Raw genomic sequence first — 25,181 nt, 5'->3', positions numbered from 1 at the left:
ATGTTGGCAAGGGAATGGAGAAAGGGGAACCCTCTTACACTGCTGGTGGGAATGCAAGCTGGAACAGCTACTCTGGAAAACAGTATGGAGGTTCCCCAAGATGTTAAAAATAGAGCTACCCTATGATGCAGCAATTGCACTCCTGGGTATTTACCCCAAAGATACAAGTGTAATGAAAAAAAAAAAAGGGGCACAAGCACCCCAATGTTCATAGCAGCAATGTCCACAACAGTCTAATCGCGAAAAGAGCCAAGATGCCCCTCAAAAGATGAATAGATAAAGATGATGTGGTCCATATATACAATGGAATATTACTCAGCCATCAGAAAGGATGAATACCCACCATTGGCATCAACATGGATGGAACCGAGGGGATTATGCTGAGTGAAGTAAGTCAAACAGAGAAAGTCAATTATCATATGGTTTCACTCATAAGTGGAACATAAGGAATAGTGTGGAGGACCATAGGGGAAGAGAGGGAAAACTGAATGGGAAGAAATCAGAGAGGGAGACAAACCATGAGAGATTCTGGACTTCCCGAAACAAACTGAAGGTTACGGAAGGGAGTGGGGATGGGGTAACTGGGTGATGGGTATTAAGGAGGGGATGTGTAGGGATGAGCATTGGGTATTATAAGCAACTAATGAATCGCTGAACACTGTATCAAAAACTAATGAGGTATTATATGCTGGCTAATTGAACATGATAAAAAATACATATATAAAACTTGAAAAAAATAAAATGTTCCTATTTAATAAGTTCATCTCAATAAACAGGGGAAATGCCACCCATATTATAAATGCACGTACAACTGCAAATTTGAAATACCTGGAGTTGCTTCTTAACACGCTCATTTTTCTGAGTTTCTGTTACACGTTCCTCTTCACTCCGATGGTTCATCACTCCATCGTTTGATAACTCGGCACTAGCCTCAGCATTATTCTCATCATGCTCATCGTGCTCGTTTTCTGTTGGAGGAACCACTGGGGGTGGCGGAGGCGGAGGGGGGGCAGACATCACAGTTTTTAGTTCTTCTTTGGTCTTTTCCAAATCTTCCTGGGCTGCAAAAGCCTGAACATTAAACATAAGTTTATCAGCAACTTCCTTTTGAAAACTGGTAATTAAAAGAATCAAATTATCCTTCCTTCCTAAAAGAAAATATATTTCAGGGTAATGAAAACAAGCCTTACGGATGAAAGCTCTCTTTTGATAGAGGAATGCCAGCAAGGAGGAGTGTCAAAATTAAAGTACATCACTTCGCAAAACCTAATAAAATTGTTAATTCTGGCAAGAATGATCAAATGTTGCAAAAACTGTTATACAAATGGTTGATGAGAAATGGTATCAGTAAAACGCCAAAGAATGCCATGTCTAAGAGATCACATTTTAGCTACAAGGGGAAGCATGTCACTGTAAATGGAGGAATCAGACCACCATTACTCTAATCCAGTGATCAATTAAAATCACTCACAGTAGCTTAACCAGATACTAAGTGTTCTTCTGAGATGATGCAACAGGAAGTATCCAACATCACCAACTGTTTGGGTGGTATACTGTGTTGTTCTGTCTAAAAAAATTCCAGCTTTACACTGTTGTCACTGTATAATTATTAATAGTAACACCTTTCACTCTCAAGTACATTCTAATTTGGATGATAAATTATATGGTGGTCTCACTGAAGAGGCATCGTAGCCAAACACTTTTTAACTTGAATCCTTCAAGTTTTAAGGTCTATTTTCCAATTTACAGGAAATACTGATAAAAAGACAAACGGAATAACACCACGAAGAAGCAACTAGACAAAAAAAGAAGGGACAATCTGCAGGTCCTTCCAATAACTCAGTATCATAAAAAGGCCTGTCCTCCAAGCAAACACACACAGTGCAAGTCCTAATTTGGGCAATGGCCTGGCAAATCAGCTATAAAAGGTTCTGGATCAATTCCGAATGCAGTCTGCCCAGGAATAAACCCACACAAACATAATTAATTTACAACGAAGCAGCCAAGAATATGCAATGGGGGCAAGGATAGTCTCTTCAGTAACTGTGTCGGGAACACTGGACAGCCACATGCAAAAGAATGACACTAGACCACTATCTTACACCACACAAAATTATCAACCCAAAATCATCACCGATTTGAACATAAGACCTAAAACCATTAAGACTCCTAAAAGAAAACACAGAGCAAGCTCCTTAACATTGGCCTTGGTAAAGATTTGTTGGCTCTGACACCAAAAGTAAAGTTAAAAAGCAAAAATATGCAAGTGGGACTACATCAAACTAAAAAGCTTCTGCACAGCAAAGGAAACCATGAAAAAGAAAATGAAAAGTCAACCTGCTGAATGGGAGAAAATATTTACAAATCATATACCCAAATTATAAGGAACTCATACACTTAACAGTTAAAAAACAATCTGATTAAAAAATGGCAAGGGGATCTGAATGGGTATTTTTCCATAGAAGACATACAGATGGCCAACAGGTACATGAAACAGGTGCTCAGCATCACTAATCAACACAGAAATGCAAATAAAAACTATAATGAGCTACCACCTCACACCACTCAATATGGCTATTATCAAAAAGATAAGAAATAGTAAGTGCTGTCGAACACATGCAGAAAAGGGAAACTGTGTGCACCATTACTGAGTACGTAAATTCGTGCAGCCCTTATGCCAAACGCTACAGAGGTTCTTCAAAAAATTACAAATAGAAATACCATTATGATCTAACAATTCCCCTTCTAAGTATTTATCCCCCCCCATGAAAACCCTAACTCAAAAAGATATATACTGTCATGTTCACTGCAGCCTTCCTCATAACAGCCAAGATATGAAGCGACCTAAGGATCCACTGACAGATGATTAGGTAAAGAAAAGTGCTGTATACACACACATGAATACTATTTAGCCATAAAAAAGAAAATCTTGCTCTCTGTGTCTGAACTGATGGAACTTGAGGCCATTATGCAAAGTGAAATAAATCAAAGACAAATACCATATGATCTCAATTATATGTAAATGTAAAAAAATCAAACAGAGCTCATGGATACAGAGAACAAAGTCCTGGTTACCAGAAGTGAGGGGTGGCAGGGAGGGTGGAGAGTGAGCAAATGGGAGAAGTGTTTAAAAAATACCAACTCCCAGGATGTCTGGGTGGCTCAGTCGGTTAAGCATCTGACTTTGGCTCAAGTCATGATCTCTGGGTCCTGGGACCAAGCCCCACAGCAGGCCCTGTGCTCAATGGGGAGTCTGCTAAAGATTCTCTCCCTCTTTCTCTGCCCCTCCCCCAAATCGTGCTTGCTCTCTCTCAAATAAATAAAATCTTATTTAAAAAAAATAAGTACAAACTCCCAGCTATAAGATAAATAAGTCATGGGGATATAATATACAAATAGCATGGAGACTACAGTTAATAATACTGTACTGTATATTCGAAAGTTGAAAGTTGCTAAGAGAGTAAATCTTAAAAGTTTTCATGACAAGAAAAAAATTTTCTTGTGATGGGTGTTAACTCATTTCACAATATATACAAGTATCAAACAACAAAGCCATATACTTGAAATTAATAGGTTATACATCAATTATATCTGAATTTTAAAATTTAATGAATATAGTCTAATACAGATGAGATGAAAAGTTGACTAAAATGGGAGAGTATGTACAGTATGACCTCATTCTGAACACATAAGTGTGTATGTATATACACATGCAAACAGGAAAAGATCCTAGAAGGATCTGCACTACAGTGTTAAAACAGTGATCCTGGCTTGTGGGGATATGATTTTTCTCGGGTCACTTCCTCATTTCTATAATTCACAGGATTTGCCTCCCTGGTATTACTTCTAAAAAAGTTATGTGTCTCAGAAATTCTAATAAAGAAAGTGGTGCAATGGGTTAACCAAGTTCTATTGCTTTGAAAGTTATACATATATATACACATATACATAATTCTCAATATCAAAATTTCCCTATGAAATTTAAATTGCTACATATAGAAAATTTAAGTAAGAGGGAAAGAAAACTGTATTCACATTCATTGCCAAAAAGTCATAAAACTATACACCTTCGGGTGTTAAAATTATTTTAGTTGCACTGAAGAGTTAACACTTAAAAGTTTGAATTAAACTCTGATTTTTCACTTGTGTACTATTTCAGACAGTAGTGGCTTCATCTACTAAGGAACTTACATTAGAAATCTCAGTATGGGACGCCTACGTGCCTCAGTTGGTTAAGCACTGGCCTTCGGCTCAAGCCAAGATCCCAAGGTCCTGGGGTCGAGTCCCGTGTTGGGCTCCCTGCGCAGCAGGGAGTCTGCTTGTCCCTCCCCTTTTGCCCTCCCTCCAGACTTGTGCTCGCTCTTTCACTCACATTCTAACAAATAAAATCTTTTTTAAAAACTCAGTACGTATCATTTTCATTGCATCCCTCTAATTCGACTTCTTCATATCCATTATTTGGTTGCCATGCCCTGCTGAGTCAACCACAAGATGTTTCTCAATGACCCCTGTTCCTCTTCATTCTTAGGTAATCCTACCCAGTAGACCAATCCATCCTCTACTTTCCGTTATTTTTACACAGCCATACTTGATCATACTACAATCCTGTTTCAAAATCTTAAAAGCCCAATGTCTACAGACACTCCCTATCATCTTGCAATTTATTTAAAGCCCTTCAAAGCTTCACTTCCTCTGTAACTTCCCAGCCACATCTCTCAAGATTCCTGAACCTATACCCTAAAGCTTTGCTTACTTACTGGTTGTCCTTCAAGTCTGCCCTGTACTTCCAAACTTCTTATACTCATTCAGTTCCCTGTCTGGAATGACGACCTTTGTAGTCTCTGACCACTCTCAATCTTTTCTACCCCCAAACTGACTTTATTATTTAAGATCCCGCTTAAAACTTACAAGAGTCTCCCCAACACCTGCTTCATTCCCACAGAAATTAATCACCTCTTCCGTTCTTAGCTTGCATCAACAGATTAGTAATTATGACAATACACACACACATTCATACACACACATATCTTTCCCCTCTAAATTGTGACAGTATCTTATATACCTCTACAAACTCGGCAGACTGCTGGGTACAAAAACAGATATTTAATAAATGACACTGAGTGGAAAACAAATGACCACCTTGTGTTGCCACTCAGTAGCTTCCTCCTCCTTTTTCTTCCTGGCTTCTTCCAGAAGTGCAATCTTGGCGGTGAATTCAGCAAGTTCTGCTGCCTAAAATAAAGAATATAATTACCAGTAATAAAATTTTTTTCCAAAAATATTCTGTCTTTAAAGCTTTAATGTACATGCTTAGACTTTCTATGATTCTCTTAGTCTTTCATTTTAAAAAATGTTAGTATTGAAAATCATAAGCATCTTATTTATCACAGGTCTAATCCACTAGTAAGAAGACAGTGAAAGCAGTTTTATTATTTTATAGGTAAGCAGTTTCCTGTTTCAGCAGCAGGAACTTAAAATGTGCAATTCAGGTGCTATTTTTTAACTCTGATCAATAAAGTACTAACTTTGCTAAACCCTACAAAAGAAAAAACTGCACTTTATATAATGCTTTATAACTTAAAGAGTATGTTGCCAAATAAGCTCATTATATTCCCCAACAATCCTATTTGGTGCCTTTATTCCTTTTTTCAAAGGGAAAGATCTGGGGCTCAGAAAGACACATATCAAGTAAATGTTTGAACCAATATTTAATTCCAGGATCTTTTAAATGTCATGCCTACTCAATATCTGCAGTCCACTACACAAACAAACACCCAATAAATTATGGCCTATAGTTACCTTTTAAGAAGGTATCAGAACATACTGTCAATTTATCTAAAGTAAAACACACTAATGGCTTATGCAAAGTTTAAGTGAATCAGAAATCTTTTGTTAGCAATAGACCCCACTGTTTTATCTTTAGGTTTTTTGGGGTTTTTTTAATGCAGAAATAAAATTTTTAGGTTTATTTCCAGTTTGTGATTAGGTTACTTGTATCTTTGGTTTACTTTCCAGAAGATCTAATATACTTAGTTTTACAAGCTTTGCTTCATGTTTTTGCCTAAATTTTTCTTTCTCTCTGAGCTAGAACCAAGACAGGTTCCTGACCAGCTGTTCCTGATTCTTCATCTGGTCGGCAGCTTGTTTTGCGATAGCGGACTTGGCTTCTTCAGCAGCTTGGCGCTCCTTTTCAAGTCTTTCTGCTTCTTCCTTTGCTCGTTTTCGTTCCTGGTCCAGTTCCAGAGCTTTTCGAGTCTGTTCTTCTAGTTCTGTCAAATATATGTACACCCCCCCCCAACAATGGTTAATTCCAATTATTCTCATTATCAAAAGAAGCCAAAATGGTAACAAAGAATCTAATCTTAAAATCAGCACACCTGCAAATGAACATATACTTTGTTTTTAACTTGGCAAAAGCCTAATAAATATTTTTAAGTACTACACAATTAAAAATCTTGAAGAAGTGAAAATACTTTGTAATTTAACTCACATCATAAGGCTGGAAGTAATCTTTAGTTTTAAAAAATATGATCTCCAAAGTTTTGACCTACAGAACTTGTCATCTGTTTCAAAACTGTAAAACAATACACTTTAAAACTTACATAATGTTTTACTTATTTAAGTATCAGATAAGTAAACCCAAGACATTAAAACTGAAAACAATACTAATTCTGATGAGAATCACATGAATTACTGTAACTTCTGAGTTATTGGTATATATCCATTCTTCAGGCATGAAGACAAAGTAAATATCTGGAGATAAATGACATCAATTCTTGCAGCGTACAGATCATAAAGTTAATTCTGTTCTCTTTTTCAGTGAGTTGAATAAGAAAGGAAAATATTATTAGCACAAAGCCAAAAATGTTTAAATAAGCTTAAAAGTACTAATTTTACACATTACTCTGACAACTCTTATTTAAAAACAAGGACATTTTGTGACAGAAGACAACAGAATGTCACCTATTAAGAGGGTGGAATGTCCTACAAAAAAATGATTCTCCCTTTCCGTATACTCCAGTGAGGAGGAAAAACTAAAATCTGTATGTATGCCATAAGGTTTGAAAGCTAGCTGTAACATACACACTTCTTACCACTCTCAATTTTGTTGGTCTTGGTCAGAATTAATTTAGTTAACTGCAGTTAAAATTTATAAGGCTTAGAGAGGGGTAGGAAGAAAAATGGTTAAATTTTAAATTCCTAATAAAATAATGGAAAAATTTTATGTGGCTATTCGGCTATAAAGGTGAAATGTATGTAACATGGAATGTTGCCACAGCTAAATTCTAGGATTATTCATTTTAGAATTTGCCTTCTAAAACTGGGACATCAAGCTAACTTATTAAACTTCTCTTAGGATCATTCTTTCCAACTTGTTGATTTGATTAATATATAATATAATATATATAAAATATATATTATATATAAAATAAAGCAGGCAATACTTGTGGTTGTATCATTCATCTGTTAGAAGCAAACAAAAAACAAAAGAAAAAGAAAATAAAAACACTGCTTCTTCTCTCGTAATAAAAATTTCTTCTGTACAACAAAGGAAGAAAGAAAAATAAGTTTGGCTTTTAAAGTTAAATCTTCAATTAAATATTCCCAATATTCATTATTTTCTATCAACTTTTTTTTGCAATAAATATCATTTTGAAGAACGTAGACAAGGCAATGGCTCTTTTGTGATTAAGAATTATACAAAAGTGTCAATTATTTTAAACGTTGAAAATAAACTGGAAAACTTCAAATCTACTCTAGTCTCTTCTAGAAAGGAAGGTTTTGAAATGACTTACTTATTTCTTCCCCAGTTAAAGAAGTTAGAACAGACACTAGAAAACTATGGCCCACTAACCCAATGCCTTGTTTTTGTAAGTAAAGTTTCACGGGCATGCAGACCCTCACTCAGTTCAATACAGTCACGCATTTATGTACAGTACACGACCGCTTCCACACGGCAACAGCAGAGCTGACAGTTGCACCAGTCATCGTGTGGCCTGTAGAGCCTAAAGTATTACTATCTGGCCCTGTGCAAAAAGGTTTACAAATCCACCTATTAGAATATTTTTATGAAACAAACACGCCTCCAAGACCTTGGATCCCCTTGGAACACCTGCAGGGAAGGATTAGCTAAGATAAAGAACATCAATATTTTGCCTCTCTGGTTCATAAAAATCTAGGACCTACAATTTCTGAGGTCTGACACATGCTAAGAGGGTACCAAGGTATATGGCTTCTTTTAGAAGATCTGTTCTTTCAGGATGAAGATTAAAGGTTATAAGAATAAGCTGCTTCTCTTCGTTAACAGTATTGCATTGATATAGATGGTTATGGTGTTTAGAACCAGGAAGTTAGGGGCGCCTGGGTGGCTCAGTGGTTTAGGCCGCTGCCTTCGACTCAGGTCATGATCTCAGGGTCCTGGATCAAGTCCCACATCCGGCTCTCTGCTCTGCAGGGAGCCTGCTTCCCTCTCACTCTCTCTGCCTGCCTCTCTGCCTACTTGTGATCTCTCTCTGTCAAATAAATAAATAAAATAAAAAAAAAAAAAAAAAAAAGAACCAGAAGTTAAGCTCAAGCTAATAAAATTTGGGAAGTCCCTCTTTCTCGGCCGGGCTTGAACATAAATTTGATTTCTGACAGGTCTAGGATTTTGGAAGCCAAATGATCTCTTATGAGTAAAGCTTAGAAACTATATAACTGTAAAAGAATTAGTAAAAAGTAAATGATTTAAATATCACAAAAGTTATAGAGTTTTCTTCCTTTTCTTAGTCTAAGGTAATAGTTTATGAAGTATCACATTTTTTTCCATAGGAAAAGAATACTGTTGTTAAAAAAAAAAGCAAAGAAGTTTCACTGTCATTAATTCTTAGAATTCATAGAATTAAGAATGTGTTTACCAATTACTCACTAAAAATGCAATTATAAAATATCTATCCTAAATCTAAGCAATGGAGTCTTATACCATCATAAAAAAAAAGTAAGGACGATCTCTTTGTGAGTACATACATAGGACATTCAAGTGTGCATTAACCGAAAACAGGAAGGTACAGAAGGATACTACATTTTATGTAAGAAAGAGGAAACAAGAATATGGTTTGTGAGGATATTGTGTATTTGCTTACTTTGTACACAAAAAACAGACAAAACAGAACGGCATTTAATATTCTCAACGGAGTGGAATAGAAGTGAACCAGCATGCAGCAGCCCCAGGCCTACAATACTGAGCCAGGCTAAGAAGACACAGATTGCGATTTGGGGCTATCAAGGCATCCAAGGCTTGGGAGGCCAAGATCCTTAAAAGGAGTAAATAGAAAGGTAGGCTCTAAAATCTGCATGCTATTTCCCCCCAAGATGTTTACCAACTCCTAAAATGTACTCAGATGAGGTAGAAAACTATGGAAACAAACAAAAAACATCTATAACTGGCCACAGAGGTGAGCAGGAAGATCAACACTCTCGTGCAGCCAGGAGCCAAAGGCTGGCATTGAGGGCCCTAGTAAATGAGCAGTCCTTCAGAAGACACCCCCAAGGGTCTACAGACTAACCTTAACAAAGCCTGAAACCCTGGTCAACTCCACCAGTGACCTGCACATATTCTGCCTGTCAAAAAAAAATTTTTAAATCCTCTAAAGTTAAATAACCTCATCCTAGGGCTCCCTAATGTTTCAAACTTAACGTTGGGAAAGCAACCAAAATTACCAGGCATACTGGGAAGATGGGACCAAATGACCCCTTCCAACACCCCTAAAATCCCCCAAAGAAAGACTACGGTGTGGGCCCAAAGATTATCCAGATACTGCAGGTAGCAAATAAGGATCTTAACATAACTATGAAAGATACTGCTTATCTAGGAAAACTGAAAAAAAAGCAACGAACGAGGAGAGATGCAAAGTCCAGAGAAACACTGACAACACTGCAGAAGCAGTGTTGCCTCTTCAGGCATCCTACAAACCCTCCGCAGAGATGTCAAGGGCTAGAGTCCCCTTATAATCCTGGAAGTTCAAGTTATCACTATTTTCCGTATGGTTATGCTATCTTCTAGAAACTTCATTCTCCCTTCAACATTTAGGTTCACATGCATAGCACCCATAAAGAAACATAAAATTCAGGAGGTCTTTGACAGGGACACAGATACACTACTAATTTTATTTTAGCAAATCTTGAGTGAGTACAATCATATATTGATAAAATATTTATCACCACTAACCAACCAGTAAAACTGCAAATTTGAAGCGCATGTGAAGTTCCTCCTGTTGCTCAGAACAAATACTAAGGAAAGAAACTCTGAAAAGGCAAGACTTCTAGGGGGCCCGGGGAGTGGGGAGCCCAAGAGAAAAGCTAAAAATAAATGCCAACTTGGTAGATCAATCAGAGTGATGGAGCTTGTCACCACATTCAGCCACTGTTACCACATCCTCAACCCACAGAAGTGTGCAGCAAAGACATCCCAGGAGCTAATAACCTTCCTCTCTAGGACTATCCATCTCCAGAACTTCCTTTCCAGAGGCTCTCTATTCAGAAGAGGATTATGAAGAAAGGAAAAGTACAGTTAATATGACAAACAGAAAGAGAAATTACCAACCCAGGAATGATCAGGAGGTGCACCACCTTACCATACCACAGAAGAGTTTGTGCTGTGAGATATGCAAAACATCCAGATTGCTGACTCCCACCGAGAAGTCAGCCTTGTCAGATAATAGACTCTTCTGAAGCTCTAGTCTGTCCTGTTATAAACTAAATCACTCCCTATAACTTTTTCAAGTTAATTATTTTCCTTTTCTCAACTTCAGAATAATTTATAAGAGTATGCAATGTGTAACCATTACCAACTAAAGTCATAAAAGATAACGTAAAATCTAAATAATCTGGAAGCCTAAGAACTTGCCCTTATCTTTGAAACGTGCTTCCCACTGTACAACATGTACTTTCTTGTAGGCCTATTATGCACTTACGCACTTACAAGATATCTCAGTTTCAAGTTTTTCTAGATACAATTGGTGCTTGAACAGTGTCCACTGACAATAAAATCGACTAACAGGTGAATGGAAGAGAATAGTCCAGAAGTCGATCTACATACACATTGCATTCAGATTTGTGGCAAAGGTGGTGGATGCAGCTAAGTGGGGAAAGAACAGCCCTTGTAATAAAGGGTCTGGGTGGTCAACTGGAAATACATATGGGAAGAAATAACAATGACTCCTACAAAAATCAGTTACATATGGATTATAGACCTAAATGTGAAAGGTAAAGCAGTATCCAGAAGGTAGTAAAAAATAATATGTTCACAACCATAAGAAAAAGAGTGATAAATGGAACTTAAAGAACTTCTCTTCATTAAAAGACACTTACATTGAGAGAGAAAAAAGGTAAACCATAGAGAGATGTTCTTTTAACAAAATATGAAAAGAACTACAGATCAGTAAGAAAAAAAAAAGAAAATCCAATTTTTAAAAATACGTGAAACTCATGAAAAGGCACTTTATGGATGCTATAAGCATTTGCAAAAGTGCTTAAAATCAAATCATCAGTTATCAAGAAAATGCACTGTACTGTCTTCACCAGAATGGCTAAACAAACAAACAACACAAGAGGAAACCCTGACAGTAAAACAAATCATCAAAGTAATGAAGATGTAGAGCAAATCAACTCCATTCGCTACTGGTCAGAATGAGCACTGATACAATCACTTTGGAGAAATGGTGGTACCATCTACGATAAACTGTAGCAGTGACCCAGCAACTCCACTCCTGGGTACAGATACCTCCCCTAAAACAATACCCAGGGCTACACTTCAGAATACTCACAGCAGCCTTACTTTATAATAGCCGGAACCAGAACTTTCCCAAATGTCTATCATCAGTACAATTTGCTATCTACATGCAACAGGATATTACACTACCATGTAAAACAACAAACTAGGACATCAGGCATAAGTTTTGAACAAGAAGAAGCCAAGCAGAAGAGGACATGAATTCATTTACATGCAGTTCAAAAACAAGCAAGACTGTTCTTGGGCAGGATACCAAATACGCAAGCAAAAAATAAGTAAACTGGACTCTAGGGCCACGTAGGTGGTGTAGTCAGTTATGCCTCTGACTCTTGGTTTTGGCTCGGGTCATGATCTTAGGGTCATGAGATCAGGCCCCACGTCAGACTCCATGCTGAGTGCAGAGTCTACTCAAGATTATCTCTTCCTCTTCTTCCCCCTGTGCACTCCATCTCTATCTCTCTCTCTCCAAATGAATAAATAAATCTTAAAAAAAAACAAACTGGACTTCATCCAAATTTAAACCACTGGGCTTCAAAGAACATCATCCTCAAAGTGAAGGTAACCCACAGAATGGGAGAAAATATCTGCAGATCACATGTCTGGTAAGTCATAAGACATCTGTACTGAGATACAGCTCAACAACAAAAAGACAACACAGTTGAAAAATGGGAAGAAAATGCAAAAATACATGTTTCCAAAGAAGATTATATATAAATGGCCAATAAACATATGGAAAGATGCTCAACATCATTAGCCACTTGGAAAATGCAAATCAAAACCACAATAGCACTTCACACCCACCAGGATGACCATACTCCGAAAGACTAACATTAGTAAGTGCTGGGGAGGTTAGGGGTCATACGAATGATAACACTGGTAGTGGGAATATAAAATGGTACAGTCATTTTAGACACCAGGTAGGCAGTTTGTCAAAAAGTTAAACATAAACTTACCATATGACCCAGTAATCTACTCCCAGGTTTATACTCAAAAGAAAGGAAAACAATAACAAGAACACAGATGTTCATAGCAACATATTCACAATAGTAAGATGATGGGAATAACCCAAACGTTCACCAACTAACGAATAAAATGTAGTGTGTGTGTGTGTATGTATATATATGTGTGTGTGTATGTGTACATCATATATATATAACATCTACATCTATCTGTATCTCTATATATACACATATCTATATATCCACAGAATGAAACACTATTCAGCCATAAAAAAGAATGAGTGCCTGATACAAGCCCCAACACGATGACCTTTAAAAACATTATGCTCCATGAAAGACAGTTACTAAAGACCATATTCTACACAATTCCATTCATAAGAAATGATCAGAACATGTAGTCTACAGAGCTAGTAGATTAGTAGTTGCCTGGGACTGGGGGAGGGAGGACTCAGAAAAATTCAAAGTGACTGCTAATGGGTATGGGATTTCTTTCTGGGGTGATGTAATTGTTCTAAAATTGTGGCATCACATGGCACAATTCTGAATATACTAGAAACCGTTAAAATATACACTTCAGATCATTAACTGTGTGGTACTGTGATTCATACCTCAACAGAGTTATTAAAAATAAGACTAAACTCTATGATGAGGGTGCCCAGGTGGCTCAGTCGGTTAAACATCTGCTTTCGTGGTCATGATCCAGGGTCCTAGTCCTGAGATCAGGTCCCAGACCCCTGGATCAAGTCTGCTTCTTCTTCTGCCCCTCCCCCTGCTCATGAACATGTGCTCTCTCTTTTGCAAAAATAAATCTTTAAAAAACTAATAAATAAACTCTATGATGATATACATCAGAATGATGTAAGTCACATTTGGGGTGAAAAAATGGGAAGGGATACAAGGGAGATTCCCTTAGTGTAGGTAATGCTCTGTACCTTGTTCTAGGTAGTCACAGGAATAAATGCACTTGGCAAAAACTGATGAAGCCTGATACCTAAGAGGCATACATATTACTATATACATGCGATACTTCAAACAAATTTTTTTAAAAAGCTTTCCAAAAAATCTCAGAGTATTAAATTAGGGATTATCTACTTCCATTTTAGAAATTAAGGAAATTGAGAGGTTAAAATGACTTGCTAAAGGTATTCTAAGTTAATGACAGAATTAAAGCTTGACTGTTTAATTCCTATTTGTAAACAATAGGTACATAAAATTGACAAGCCCCCCCCTACTCCCCACAAGAGCTTTCATCACACTATCATGCTTACTTCCCCTCCAAGCACTTAAAACATAAAATGATCTTGATTATCTGTTAATTTTATTACTCTGTCTTTCCTCAGTAAAACGTAAGCCACATGAGAGCAGAGACCTTATCTGTTCAGCATCATATCCCCAATGTGCCTCATACACACTAGGTACTTAATAAGTATACAGGATGCGGGGCGCCTGGGTGGCTCAGTGGGTTAAAGCCTCTGCCTTCGGCTCAGGTCATGATCTCGGAGTCCTGGGATCGAGCCCCGCATCCGGCTCTCTGCTCGGCGGGGAGACTGCTTCCTCCTCTCTCTCTGCCTGCCTCTCTGCCTACTTGTGATCTCTCTCTGTCAAATAAACAAACAAACAAATAAATAAATAAATGTATACAGAATGCATGAGATCACTACTGGGATTTCTCTTTGACATCTGCCAGGACAGTAAGTGAATCCCAGTCTGGCTCTCAAATAAACCTTCAGAGATGGTTGAAAAATGATAAAAGTAAGTAAATGTGGAAATGTAAATGGCAGACTAGTTCTATTTAATGATTCATAACTCATTTCAAATAATGACTTCAAAAAAATTCTTAATGAAGTATAGAAAAGTTTCTTCTCAAACAAAAACTTAAAGGTTTATCTACTAAATATTATGACTTAGATATGACCAGAGTTTCTGCATTTGAGTGAGAATTTAGCATAAATTACAAGACAATCCTACAGATTTTAGGACAGCCTGGGAATGCTTTATTATTAGGGAAAAAAAAAACAAAAACCCAAGAAACAAATCAGATGTCCTTTGCCATAAGATGACAGATTTGAAATTGTCTTGATAGGGATACTCTACATTCTTTCTTATGTTCTATCTTCCTTATATTCTTTAGTGTTTCTTGAATTGAGTAGTTTTCTGTGTGTAAATCATTAATATTTTTACTATGCACCCTAAATAAATAAGATTGAAAGGTTTAATAGGTAGCTGTTCTCTCAGAGAGATATATGTAAGTTAAAAAATTCTATCACTCAATTTTTTCTTTAAAATATACAGTATCATAAATTTCTTTAAACTTTAAAAAAAAAAAACAGGGGGCACCTGGGTGGCTCAGTGGGTTAAGCCGCTGCCTTCAGCTCAGGTCATGATCTCAGGGTCCTGGGATCGAGTCCCGCATCGGGCTCTCTGCTCAGCAGGGAGCCTGCTTCTCTCTCTCTCTCTCTGCCTGCCTCTCTGCCTACTTGTGATCTCTCTCTGTCAAATAAATAAATAAAATCTTTAAAAAAAAAACAAACACATTCCATTTTTTTACAGCATTCTCCCTCTAAAAGTACTGCTTATTGTATTCACATGGCATTTACCACACATTACCTCACTTTATATTTTTATGAATATATTTTATTTCTGCCAACCACACAGACTTCTCTCCCATGCATCCTATTTATTTGTATTCCTAAAATGCAGCACAAAGGCGGCACTTCATAAAGGTCTACTTTAATTGATGACAAAGCCATTTGGAATAGTAGAAACAGGATGAAGCTGGATTCAGAAAACAAGTTCTGCCTTGGTGTTACAGTCTGCAAGCAAGTCTGTTTAATACCTCTGACCTCTGAACTAAGTAATTTTCTAGGTCTTTTCTAGCTCTGGGAAGTGAGGCTTCTAAGGTCAGAATAAAGCCTAGCTTGTTTGTTTGTTTTCCTATTTCTTCTCTTAGAAATATTATTTCCAGTCCTCTTGAAATTAGAATGATCTACCAGTCTGTGGGTTTATAGCAATCCCTATGACTTCCTCCTGTAGTTACCCATTTGCAAATTATTCTCCCTACTGCTCAAGAGCATCTCCCCACCATGGTAGCCTGATGTAAAGGAATGAAAATAACCTTAAATAACGTTATTATTTAATAAACTTTAAGGTTATTATTCTACTTAGAACAATAAAACTAATGGCTGCTTCTACTAGTTATCAGGAAAACAGGTATTAATTCTAGTTTTTCAAATAGTATATATTTCATATTATATCCCCCCTGAACCTCTAACTGCTTAGGGAAGAAAAAAAATCTTATTTTGCTCAATACCTTTTTTCTTCTGTTCTTCCTACTATTTGTTGTTTGAAAGCAGCATATCCTAGAGTTATTTACTATAAACCACTCTGGAAACCCAGTGTACCCTTTCTATACACTGTAGCATTTTGGTTACACTCTTCATGGGAAGTAGGTTCTGACCAAGGTGTTACCAAAAACCAATCCACTTCTATGTGTTGTGTATTTTTTTAATATACCAAAATAAAATTTAGAGACTGAGTTCCGAAAGAATTTATTATAGTCAGACTAGTTTAAAATGCCTTGAAGTATTCAGATGCTTTGAAATACTTATACACCCATAAAGCATCAAATAGAACGGCTTTTGTTTAAATGCTGGCGAGTACTAAACCTGCGTGTTTGTTTATGGAACCCTGAACCGTAAGAGGAATAAATTAATATCTACAGTCATTTCACATGAAAACACCTGTGTATTTACGTAAATGAAAGAGAAACTAGCACATGAACGTTGCGTGTCCCTTAAACGTGTTTATGATGTGATTCCATTAAGTATTAATGTGACAACTAAGTGCAATTATTGTACAGGGCAAATGAGATTTTCCAGCAGTGCGGAAATATTGGACAAAGAGGAACAAGGGTGAACAAAATGTCAAAAGGAATCTGCTACCTTTCTGGGCTTTCACCGTCTGCTCTTCGATTTGCCGCAGCCGCTCCATCAGCTCCTCCTTTTCTCGCTCTATCCTTTCCTTCTCCTTCTCTGCTATCTCCCTCTTCTTCTTTTCGTTCTCTAGTTGTGCCCTGAAGAGGAATCAGAATTGCTCTGTTACAAATGAATACACAGAAATATTTACATGAAACCCAAGTACTGTGAGTCCACTAAAAAGAAACGAAGAATAAATATTTTAAGAATCATTATATTCAGCTGGGCTTTAAAAAAAAAACTCCCATCCAGTTAAAAATACAGGACTGTCCTGTTACATGCACGTACATGGAATACAATGCATTTCTTTTTGTGGGGTCACGGAAAATGTAGTCTAGGATTCTTTCAAAAGTTAAAAGGGGGGGCGCATGGGTGGCTCTGTGGGTTAAGCCGCTGCCTTCGGCTCAGGTCATGATCTCGGGGTCCTGGGATCGAGTCCCGCATCGGGCTCTCTGCTCAGCGGAGAGCCTGCTTCCCTTCCTCCTCTCTGCCTGCCTCTCTTGTGATTTCTCTCTGTCAAATAAATAAAAAAAAATCTTAAAAAAAAAAAAAGTTAAAAGGGGCACCTGGTTGGTTAAGCATCTGCCTTCAGGTCAGGTCATGATCTCAGGGTCCTGGAATAGAGCCGCTTGTTAGACTCCCTGCTCAGAGAGGAGTCTGCTTCTCCCACTCCCTAGGCCCCTCCCCCAACTCGTGCTCTCTCCCTCTCTCTCTCACGATAAATAAAATCTTAAAAAAAAAAACAAAAAAGGTAGTAAAAATTTAAGACATTTTGGAAATATTTTCAAGCGACAAATTTACAGAACAACTAGGAAAGTAAAACTGTCAAATACACCCCTTGTGTGCAAAGCATGTTTTTGACATGGACTTGAATGTGGGAAAAAATTAAGAGGAGATTTATTACTTGTATACTCGATGAATTCTGACAATAATCACAGGCCAGCACAAAAGCAGTTAACTGCACATTTCCCACTGAGAGAAGTACGAAAGGCTTGGGAGGAGCACACAAGGTAATTTTACTCTAGGCTGTTTAAGTAAAGTAACCTGGGAGGGTAAGAATTTTCAATCTCTAACAAGAATTGACACATTTTTAATTCCTAAGGTAGTACCAATTTAATCTTACATACAAATGGCAAATCAGTTTTAACTCCTTTGACAACTCCATTAGAATGACAGTAGATGTGGAATGCTGATTAAGACAGATTGACCTGAGAGCTCACAGGAAAGACCACCTCCCTCACTCAGGGGCAACTGCCAGGGGCCTAAAGAGACTGTTTCTTTTAAATATAGCCAGACTCTCATCACACAACTACTGAGAGCCTATCATTGGTCAGACTCTATAAAGACTCTATATTTATAAAGAAATATAAAGACGAATAAGAATTAGATGAAGCACCACCAGATAATATTGTCTATTTCATAAATTTAATCAATATTCAATATTCCCTTTGTTTTAATGGGAATAACTTTTTTTTAGCTTAGAATAACCAATTATGATTTCATCTCTGATACTCATCTGAGTATATTTAGATATATATTCCCCCCAAAAGACATCATTGCCATCTGAATTTCAGGCACAAAGACCATGTAGTTTGAGCATAAATAGCATATTAATAAACTATGAATTCCCTGGACTAACATGCAGAAAATGTTTCAGGATACCTTACTTTTTAAAGAATATCAGATGAACCCAAATATATTTTTCTTAAGTGAAAATTAAAAGGTAACTTATATTCAGCTTCTAATCAGACTATGCATTAATGATATTAAAGATTATTATACAAGGTACTATTTATTAAACACAGGTACTTTGCTGACTTTTTAGTGTCTTTTCACTTGAGTTCTACAGTGTCAACGACACTGTTTTAAAGCAAAATATTCAGCGGAGCACCCAGGTGGCTCAGGCAGACGAGTGTCCAACTCTTGATTTCAGCTCAGGTCATGGTGATGAGATCAAGTCCCACATCAGACTCCACGATCAGTGCCTTGTCTTCTTTCCCCCCTCCCCTGCCTGTGCATGTGTACTCTCTCTCAGATAAATAAAATCTTTTTAAAAAAATAAACAAGAATAAGGCAGATTTTTTTATTCAAGCAAGTCTTACCCTGAAAAATTAAGTAAAAGTCATAAGTAGAACAAACTCGAAAAATCCCAAACTACTAGAGTATCCAAACCAAGGTCAATCAGTGAAAAGCAAGCATGTTTAAAAAATAAAGCATATCTATGAATTCATAAAAAGCTACTTTCTCAGAAATACCAAAGATTTCCAATTTGAAAAGTATACATACTCATTTTAAGAGTATAAGCATAACTCTTAATTTTAATACAATGAAAACAATGTAAAAATGTAAACTCAGAGTATGTTAAAGAAACAGCATTCTTTAAAGAAACAGCATTCTTTAAATGAAACAAGATGGGATCAGGAGGGAGACAAACCATAAGAGACTCTTAATCTCACAAAACAAACAGGGTTGTCGGGGGTAGGTGGGTAGGGAGAGGACTGTGGGGTTATGGACATCGGGGAGGGTATGTGCTATGGTGAGTGCTGTGAAGTGTGTCAGCCTGACGAGTCACTGACCTGTACCCCTGGGGCTAATAATACATTATATGTTAATAAAAAAATAAAAATAAATTTAAAAAATAATAAATAATAAAAATGTGATTAAAAAAAAAAGAAACAGCATTCTTAAATTTTAAACCACCTACTCAATTAAGAATCAAAACCTTAAATCCCATACCTTTCCAACTGCTTCTGATGTTTCTCCTCCCTCGCCTGAGCCTTCATCTGCTGCACTTCAATGGTATCAGGCTTTCTTCTTCGCATGTATAGTTCATGGTTTCCCATACATAAAGCCAAAATCCGTTTATTGATTCTCAGACGAGGAGCATAAAAAACAAAATCCTAAACATAAAGTTTCTGAATTTAAAATCTTCCTGAAGGACAGCCTCTCTCACGATAATCTCTACTAAATTTCAATATGCGGTATGAATTCAAATGTCATATTACATAGGTTAGAAGTCACAAAATTTCCTAATTCCTAGTAAGTATGCCATATTTGCACATGGCTGTAAAGGTTACCAACAAACAAGTGTTTTTAACTGCTTCTTAGGAATGGTGATTATTTTCAATCACCTAATAAACATCACTCACCTTACAGCTGGATCTCAATGAAAATAAAACTAATATTCACATGTTATAAAAAGATCAAAACCTTCTATTTTTAATAATTCATTATTTTATAAGCAGGAAAGTTAAACTATGGAAAGGGAATGTTTTTCTCAGGAGCAAATCAAGAAACGAGCAATGCTACTCTTCAAATGGTATCACAACAAAGTGGCGGAAATTTTAAAAAAGTTAATACAGAAAACACTTATAACAGAATTTTACTTACAGGTGCCTTTTTGTCGATTGGCTTTATAACAAATTTTTTGTCATTAAATGAAATATTTCTGATTTCACTCCAGGGAAAACCAATTTTTGGTGTTAACCTTAAAAAATGAAAGCATTCCTTTAATTAAAAGCAGAAAACAAAACACAAAATGTAACATTTTGGGGCCAAATTAGCTAAATGACCAGTCTTAAGAGAGCTAGATTTTCAAATGCATCAGCTTACTGACACTATTGACATTATTATCTTTTAAGGGGAGATTTGATCAATTAAGCCACATAAAAAACAGAATAACTCAAAAAATTTCATGATGTGTCACGAACCTTGAAAGCATTGCATTTATTTTCTTAAAATTACCTAGAAAACACTAGCAACCTAGAGTGTAGAACTGAGCTTCCCTTGGGGCTCTGTACTAACTCTTCTTTTAGATTCAAGCTACTACAAATATTAGCTTAAATGTGTTTGAGAAGGGGGGGGGGAGTCTTGATAATTTTTCATGTGAATTATGGGTATGTTACTAAATATTAAATTTATTTCTTTCCTCTGTTTAGTTTAAAAATAAGTATTTGTAACATTAAAAGCACTAATTTTATGGTATGTGAGTGTAGCTCAACAGAAAAAAATTAAGACATTCACATACACAAATATTTGGATAAATGGAAGCTTTGCGCAGGGGCAGTATCGTAGCCAATGAGGTTTATCCGAGGCGCGATTATTGCTAATTTGGATAAATGGAAGAGCTGGATTTCCAACTCTAAGAAATGTTAAGTTACCCCCCACTTTGCCACACTGCACACAAAAATTCAAGGAATCAGACTGGAACAGTGATTTTGTTTTTGTTTTTCATAAATTTTACTGTTTCAGACTACCCATCAAATGTGTCACCGTTATCCAATAACCAGTGTGCAAAATGATTATGATACCCATGCTGGCCAAAAGGTGTCTTTCTACTCAGTCTTCCGAGAACAAAGTATGAATTTCTACCTATTAATAGTCCTTTTAAGTCTTAAGGAGATTACCAATTGCAGCACACCAAGTAATTTCTCGACATAAGGCTTTCTTTACTCAACAGTTATGCGTTATACTGCCCCCTAATGACTCTTCATCTGTCATCATTAGCAGCTTAAAAAGGAGCTTGCCAGAACATAGCTTTTTTTTTTTTTAAGATTTTATTTATTTATTTGACAGACAGAGATCACAAGTAGGCAGAGAAGCAGGCAGAGAGAGAGGAAGGGAAGCAGGCTCCCTGCTGAGCAGAGAGCCTGATGCGGGGCTCGATCCCAGGACCCTGGGATCATGACCTGAGCTGAAGGCAGAGGCTTTAACCCACTGAGCCACCCAGGCGCCCTGGAACATAGCATTTTTAAGGTAATGCTGTACTACATTTACATGTTACTTTGAAAATTCTAAAGCAATTTCCTCATGTAATTCTCAAAACAATCTTGTAAAGTAAGCTTGGCAGTTATATGAATTTCAGAGGGTTAATAACTTGATCACAAAGGCAATTAGTAGCAGAGCTGGTCAAAGGACCTAAGCTTTTAAATTGTACTCTACTTTGATTTTTTTTTTTAATCTTTTGGAAATATAATAGATTTTAATTATTTTAAAAAAAAGTGAACCAGCAGAGATAAGGCCAATCTCCCATATCAGTCCCTCCCATTCTGAGCTAATCCCCTCTCTTTTATATTCCCTATCTTTACCTGTAACATATCTATAATGGGTACTCTGGTAGAAATTCAATAATTTTTTAAAGAAAGAAAAGGAAAAAAAGGATTTGGTCCACAAAAATTAGTCTCTAAGTCTTTTTTGCTTTTCAAAAATTCCAAAATATTTTCTTCTTAATGATACAGTGTTGTTAACTCGCTTTGTAAATAAAAAATACATAGCAGAGTAAAATAATTAAAATGCTCTCTTTTGGACTTAGTATATAGTGTTAGAAAAGTGTATCTTATTAGATATTTGTAATAATGAAACTAAAATTCTAGAATTTTAGAATAAAGAGAAATGCCTCAGAAGAAGGCATTACTGGCATAGCAAATAAAGTATAAAGCATTCCTAAAGTACTGTGAGAGTCTGACATATTCTATATTAATATATTAATATATATTAATATATAAAAATTAACACCTGGTTAATTTTGAAACAAAATAACACTGTCCAGTATTCTTAATACAGTGATATTCTACTTTACTGATGTCTGGAAATATTCAAAACAATTCCTATAAATGTCTTTTTAAAAAGTTACAAATATAATAAATCATATATCTATTAATTTCATTGTCTCACTGCTCTTTATTTTTTACACATATTAATTTCAATTTCACCTTAAATGCCAGGCATATTTAAGGAATCATTCTTCACCTATAAAGGGAACAAGTTTTAATTAAATTACCAGACAGGACTTACAAGATACCAAATAACAGTGAATCATCCTGTCTGATAAATACGCTGAGCAGAATGCTAAAGCTACAAGGTGTTGCAAAAATGGAGACATGACATCTAAAAATCTTTGTCGCATTAACTAATCTTTTAAGTAGGGAGGAAAAAGCAGCAGCAAGAGTAATCAAGCCAAAAAAGAACTTTACAAAGACAGCGTAAGATTAAAGCCATACAGAACACTGATTAATGACCAGTTCACTGTGCAACTAAATTTACTCACTTGTCATCATGCTCATAAATATTCAGACCCAAAGCATCAACACCTAGCCACAATTCAGTTCCCTTTTTATTTTTTATTTCAAAATAGTTGACTCCATACATTTCTAGATCTTGGGCAATCTTCAGGTACTCCATCATAGAATCTTCCCTGTTAAAAGAAAGCTTACTGTAACATACTTAAGTAATACCAAACAAATTACAAAAATACTTTGGATTAAAATTTAGTGCCTTATATTTATTCATATAAAGTGAATGATCTTTGGGGGATAATGTGATGTACTAGTTAAGTGTTATGATATAAAAATACCTGAAGGAAAAACACCAAGAAAATAGCCACCCAAGTACCTCAGCATTCCTCTGTGTTCTTCATGCCAGTTCTGTATTCTTTCTTCCCACTGTTCTTTTGTCAGTTTGTGTTGTTCCAAAACACTGTAAGAAAAAAGAAACTGTGAAAATGTTTCTATGATTCAAAATTAATATTCCTTTAGAAGTACAGAATCATTCTGTATCTTAACTGTAATGGCTGTCATAAAAAGCTGCACACACGATAAAATAGCACAGAACCAATAAACACATACACATACACAAATGACTGCATATAAAACCGATGCACTCTGAATCAGGCTGGTGGCCTGTATCAATATCTTGGTTGTGATACGGTACTAGTTATACAAGATGTTACCATTAGGGAAGGCTGGAGAAGGATACACGGAATCCCTGTATTTTTACAACTGCATGTGAATCCATAATTATCTCAACAAGTTTCTACGATCCTGAGCTTATTTTAAAGAATTCATGTTTTTAAGACAATTATACAGATAGTTTATGGGAATTAAACTGTTTCAAACAAAGAAGCCACTGGACCGAAAAAAGGAAAATTACTTTCTTCATTATTAATAGAAAAAATTAGAGAAGAGAGTGAAAATCAAAATTCTTGAGCCTTAATTTCTTCTTTTACTCTACATATTTACTTTTCTTGGTGTCAAATTTAATTTTCTTATTTTCTATAGGCAATATTTTTTTAAAGATTTTATTTATTTATTTGACACAGAGAGAGAGGTCACAAGTAGGCAGAGCAGCAGGCAGAGAGAGAGGGGGAAGCAGGCTCCCCGCTGAGCAGAGAGCCTGATGCAGGGCTCGATTCTAGGACCCTGAGATCATGACCTGAAACGAAGGCAGAGGCTCAACCCACTGAGCCACCCAGGCGCCCCTCTATGGGCAATATTTTATATAAAATTATACAAGTGGAAAGTTACACTTTTTACCACCCCACGTCCTCCAAATAATCTTTACTGGTTTCTCTTTTATCCTCCCAGTGATCCTTATGCAAATGTAACCAAACATATTTTCTCTACTATTGATATTTTAACATCAAATCAGCAAATTCAACATACACACAATTTACCTGCTCTACACACTACAGATTATTTACTTGTTCTCTTTGGGTCAAATAATGATTATTACATATTTTGCTTTGTTGTTCAAACCTCAGATCCTACTTTACTACTAACAAAAGCTGTGGCATTAAAATATTATTGCTTATGGGGTACTTGGGTGGCTCAGTTGGTTAAGTGTCTGCCTTCAGCTCAGGTCACAATCCCAGAGTCCTCGGATCAAGCCCCAGGTCCGGTCCCCTGCTCAGCGGAGAGCCTGCTTCTCCCTCTCCTTCCTGATCGTGTACTCTCTCATTATTTGTCTCTCTCAAATAAATAAAATCTTTTAAAAAAAGGATTACTGTTTAGCTGTATAAAAATTCTACATGAAACCTAGGAATGTCTTGGTAGTATAAAGGAATCTCAGAATGTAATCTTTCCTTGCACAAGTTATTCACTATTTAGAATGGATTCCTTAATGAGGTCTCAGACACACTATTACATTCTTACTATGCCCTGCTCCTTTCTCAGTATATCCTCTTTTAAGCTCTTGGGTTTTTTGGGAGAGGAGTTCTGTCTTCCCCTTACATGACTTAAGTTTCCACATTTTTCTTATTTTTATTTATTTTATTTTTTTATTTTTTTGCTGCCTGGCCTTGGTTGCTCACCAAAAGGAATACAATCAGCCTTGAGGGCATAATGAGTGCAGCCAATTGCTGGTACCATGACATTAACTAAATCTGAAGGTATGGATTAATTAAATTGAATGCCACTAAGATTTATATAAGTTCTAGCTTTTTAAATCCTGCATTTCAAATCTCATTTGTTTGCATCTTACATAATGTACTTGTACTATTAATCTGCATGACTTGTTTGCAAGTATTCAAAAGTGCCTACCCTCTCTTTCTTCTGTCCAGAAAAGAATCTTTCTTCATGGCTAAGGCCAATCTATTGTACCTGGCTTTAAATCTCTGTCTGCACCTTTAAACGGCTCCTCCCCTCACTTTCTCAGGATCTACACTCCATCAATGATGACAGGGGACATATTTACTATCCCTAG

At 36.4% G+C, this 25,181-nt stretch overlaps 1 protein-coding gene and 1 pseudogene across 2 annotated transcripts in view; one reads left to right on the top strand and one right to left on the bottom strand.

Annotated features, from left to right (window-relative positions):
• RDX (radixin) overlaps positions 1 to 25,181 on the bottom strand; it is a 93,951-nt gene that overhangs the window by 31,162 nt on the left and 37,608 nt on the right. For both annotated transcript variants that reach the window (XR_006820001.1, XM_046016101.1), the window contains exons 7-14: positions 23,094 to 23,177; positions 22,750 to 22,896; positions 20,094 to 20,190; positions 19,440 to 19,603; positions 16,671 to 16,801; positions 6,109 to 6,269; positions 5,140 to 5,232; positions 829 to 1,071 (exon numbers count right to left, since the gene is read on the bottom strand). Coding sequence is in view for 1 of the 2 variants with exons in the window: in XM_046016101.1 (XP_045872057.1) it covers positions 829 to 1,071; positions 5,140 to 5,232; positions 6,109 to 6,269; positions 16,671 to 16,801; positions 19,440 to 19,603; positions 20,094 to 20,190; positions 22,750 to 22,896; positions 23,094 to 23,177 (1,120 nt within the window). In the remaining variant the exon portion in view is untranslated. The remainder of the gene's footprint in view (positions 1 to 828; positions 1,072 to 5,139; positions 5,233 to 6,108; positions 6,270 to 16,670; positions 16,802 to 19,439; positions 19,604 to 20,093; positions 20,191 to 22,749; positions 22,897 to 23,093; positions 23,178 to 25,181) is intronic.
• LOC123950102 lies at positions 20,752 to 20,941 on the top strand (annotated as a pseudogene).

This window comes from Meles meles, chromosome 8 (assembly GCF_922984935.1).
Source record: "Meles meles chromosome 8, mMelMel3.1 paternal haplotype, whole genome shotgun sequence".
NCBI classification, from domain to species: Eukaryota; Metazoa; Chordata; class Mammalia; order Carnivora; family Mustelidae; genus Meles; species Meles meles.
Note: the sequence above shows the minus strand (reverse complement) of the source record. Positions and strands in the feature narration are given on the sequence as shown.